The 3571-nt window shown below is 52.6% G+C and overlaps 1 protein-coding gene and 1 pseudogene across 2 annotated transcripts in view; both read right to left on the reverse strand.

The window, feature by feature from the left end:
* Positions 1-416: 416 nt before the first annotated feature.
* Positions 417-2063, reverse strand: LOC105551729 (annotated as a pseudogene). The gene is made up of 5 exons (XR_001007892.1): positions 1909-2063; positions 1488-1648; positions 1134-1253; positions 876-1040; positions 417-623 (listed from the first exon to the last, which is right to left on the reverse strand). The product of XR_001007892.1 is annotated as a somatotropin-like (transcript).
* Positions 2064-2203: 140 nt separating this feature from the next.
* The window catches only part of LOC105551752 (somatotropin-like), a 13582-nt gene continuing 12214 nt past the window's right edge, over positions 2204-3571 (reverse strand). Inside the window, exons 6-7 of the mRNA XM_011997127.1 lie at positions 2547-2649; positions 2204-2266 (exon numbers count right to left, since the gene is read on the reverse strand). Of these exons, the coding sequence (XP_011852517.1) occupies positions 2204-2266; positions 2547-2649 (166 nt within the window). The remainder of the gene's footprint in view (positions 2267-2546; positions 2650-3571) is intronic.

Genomic DNA, 3571 nt, shown 5'->3' on the forward strand with positions numbered 1-3571 from the left:
CCTGCTCCTGGAGGGCCAGGTTTGGTGTTGCTGGTGATGGTGGAGGAGGAAGAAATGACTTCAAGTTATCTCTGGGATGACCAATGAGCTATGACCAGCAAGCTGGGACCACTGACCTGGTGGAGTGGCCTTAGTGAGTAATAGACAGCAGTGATGTGTCAGCTTTCTTCTGGTGCAGGAACAACCAAATCTCTTATATTTCAGTGGCCTGGTTCCCAATAGACCCTGCAGGCCCTACAGGTCATCTTCCCAAGCTGTCCCTTGCTTCACACCACCACCTTCCACTCCATAATATTATAGAAGGACACCTAGTCAGACAAAATGATACAACTTAATTTTATTAGGTCAAGGCTGGTGGGCACTGAAGTGGCACCTTCTGGGGCCAGGAGAGGCACTGGGAAGAGTTGCAGGATGCCACACGGGCACCTAGAAGCCACAGCTGCCCTCCACAGAGCGGCACTGCGCCATGCGCAGGAATGTCTCGACCTTGTCCATGTTCCTCCTGAAGCAGTGGAGCAGCCTGTAGTTCTCAAGCAGTGCATCATTGTTGTGTCAGTTTGTGTCAAACTTGATGTAGGTCGCTTGAAGACCTGCCCAGTCCGGGGGCTGCCATCTTCCAGCCTCTGCAAAGTGAAGGAAAAGAAGGAGAGGTCAAGTGCTTGGTCACTGTTCCCTCCCTGTCTCATTCATTCATTTTCCTCCCTTCCCTTCAGGGTGTAGAGAAAGGCCTGGAGGATTCACCAGGGAAATGAAGACTAAGGTGAGTTCTCTTGGGTCAGGGCCTGACTGCTAAAAAGAGGGCAGCAGTGTTTCTCTCTCCCAGCCCTCGAAGCCAGTGGCGTTCCAGGGTTGGGGACCCCTGGCACCACTGTCACCCCCATCAGCGTTTGGATGCCTTCCTCTAGGCTTTTTAGGAGGTCATAGACATCGCTGTCCGAGGTGCCACACACCAGCCTGTTGGCAAACACACTCCTGAGGAACTGCACGGGCTCCAGCCAGGACTGGATGAGCAGCAGGGAGATGCGGAGCAGCTCTAGGTTCTGCAGGGGAAGGACCGGCAGTGGCTGTGCTGCCCGGGGCCTCTGACCACAGGTCTCCTGCATCCCTGCCTTGCGGAGAAGGCATCCACTCACGGATTTCTGCTGCCTTTCCTCCATGTTGGAGGGTGTCGGAATAGACTCTGAGGAACAGAGGGAGGTCTGGGGGTTCTGCAGGAATGAATACTTCTGTTCCTTTGGGATATAGGCTTCTTCCTGGGAGAAGGAACCCCCCCACCCCACCAACCAAGAAGGATCCCCGGTTTCTATGCTGGAGACCAGCTCCCATTGTTACTTTTCTGGGAACCTCACTCAGCATATGGTCATCTGCCTGCGTTTTCGCTTCAGAAAAGAATCCTGAGCTCCTTAGTCTCCTCCCATTACTTCCCAGCGGGGGTAAGTCACCCCTTCTTGCCACCCATGTCGCGCCCCCATTCCCCAGGAGCTTACAAACTTCTGGTAGGTGTCAAAGGCCAGCTGGTGCAGGCGATGGGCGTGGAGCATAGCGTTGTCAAAAAACCTGGGTAAGGGAACGGATTGGACGGCACCGGCCTCTTGAAGCCATGGCAGGCAGAGCAGGGCAAAAGCCAGGATCTGGGAGGTCCGGGAGCCTGGGGAGAGACCGGAGGGCAACGGAGGGAGCCGAAGAGCAAGAGGCTAGCACTCTCCCTGCCCCCGAAATTTTTTTTTTCTCTCTCCCCATCCCTTCAGGAATCAGGAACATTCTGAGATTGGCCAAAAATCTGGGCTTAGATGGCGATACTCACATTCAGAAACCCCAAACCTGAGGATTAGTGTCTCTGTGCCATCTACAGGGGCCGCCTCTTCCTTCGGGACACATCGTGCAGAAATGGATTTTAGGGGCGCTTACCTGCAGCCATTGCAGCTAGGTGGGCTGTCCACAGGACCCTGAGTGGTTCGGGGAGTTGGGCCTTGGGATCCTGGAGCTGGTCTCTTGTGGGCCCTTTTTATACCCTGGCCCCTTATTTCTCGCTGCTTGACCCCACTTGTTTCTCTGTACGTCACTTGACGTGCCTGTGCTAATGGATAATTTAGAAGTTCCTCCCACACATGCTGGGATCATGCCCCCTGGCTTGTCATCTTTCTCTTCCCATCGTCACCAGCATTGTGAGGGTTGTGCCCAGAGTGTCAGCCAGAGATACCACTCAACCTGTCCTCTCTTTAAGGGTCAGGTGGGTGCCCTCTGGCAGCACGCCATGGTGGAAAACCTGAATGTGGGGAAGGATGTCAGGATAGTCAGTCCTCAAGACCCCTACAGACCCCATCCCACCCTCTATCCTATCCCTTTCCTCCTCCCCACATGTTTCCCCTCCACCCTAGCAGAGAGAATGTACATTTTGGGAAAAGGAGCCAAACATATCCAATAAATTGTGGGGGTTCTGGGCACGATTCAGTCTTGAATTCCACTTTTGCTGATTCCTCCCGGGCCCGCCTGAGGCAGCTGGATGCAGTGCTAATACTGACCACTAGAGGGAACCAACCCCACACTTTGCTCTCCCCTTTCCCTGAGCCTTGGGGTGGGGGTGGGGGCTCCCCCAGGTCCCTGGGGAGGAAGAACCCAGACTCAAGGTATTGCCCCAGCTCCTTGGACCTGCAGCAGAGATACAAGCCAAGAAACAGAAATTCCGGGGACAGACACGGACCACAAGTGCTTCCTCCCCTAGCCCTGAAATCATCAGAGAATCTCAAAGTTAGAAGAGTTCTTGAAGGTTTAAGTGTCTTTCCCGGTTTTGGAACTCAGAACACATCAGGCAGAAAGATGCCCTATGCAGCCGTGGAAGCCCCTCCTCTCTTTTCTCCCCCTCCTTTCCAGATCTGTATAGAGCTTATCCAGTTGCCAAGGGCCTGCCTATGCATTCTCACGTCTGACCTGCCACTTGTCTTGTGTAGTAGGTATAATTATCATCCCGTTTCACAGATCAGGAGACTGAGGCTGAGAGAGACTGATTGCATGAGGTACCTCAGCCAGGGCAGCAGATCTCCACAACCTTGCTCTTCCCACATAGTGTCATTCAAAGTCCTTTCTCCAGGCCGGGCACGGTGGCTCATGCCTGTAATCCCAGCACTTTGGGAGGCTGAGGTGTGTGGATCACTTGAGGTCAGGAGTTCAAGGACAGACTAGCCAACATGGCAATACTCCCTCTCTACTAAAAATACAAAAGTAGCTGGGCATGGTGGCACAAGCCTTTAATCCCAGTTACTCGGGAGGGTGAGGTGGTAGAATCACTTGAACCCAGGAGGCAGAGGTTGCCGTGAGCCAAGATCGGGCCACTGCACTCCAGCTTTGGGGACAGAAGGAGACTCCCTCTCAAAAAAAAAAAAAAGTCCTTTTTCCAGAGCAGGTAGTGTGGTGCTACTCAGTTACATAGTTATTTTAGTTTCTTTCTTTTCTTTCCTCCCTTCCTTCCTTTCTCTCTCTCTTTCTTTCTTTCTTTCTTTCTTTCTTTCTTTCTTTCTTTCTTTCTTTCTTTCTTTCTTTCTTTCTTTCTTTCTTTCTTTCTTTCTTTCTTTCT

Source organism: Mandrillus leucophaeus, unplaced genomic scaffold, assembly GCF_000951045.1.
Source record: "Mandrillus leucophaeus isolate KB7577 unplaced genomic scaffold, Mleu.le_1.0 Scaffold530, whole genome shotgun sequence".
Classification (NCBI taxonomy): Eukaryota; Metazoa; Chordata; class Mammalia; order Primates; family Cercopithecidae; genus Mandrillus; species Mandrillus leucophaeus.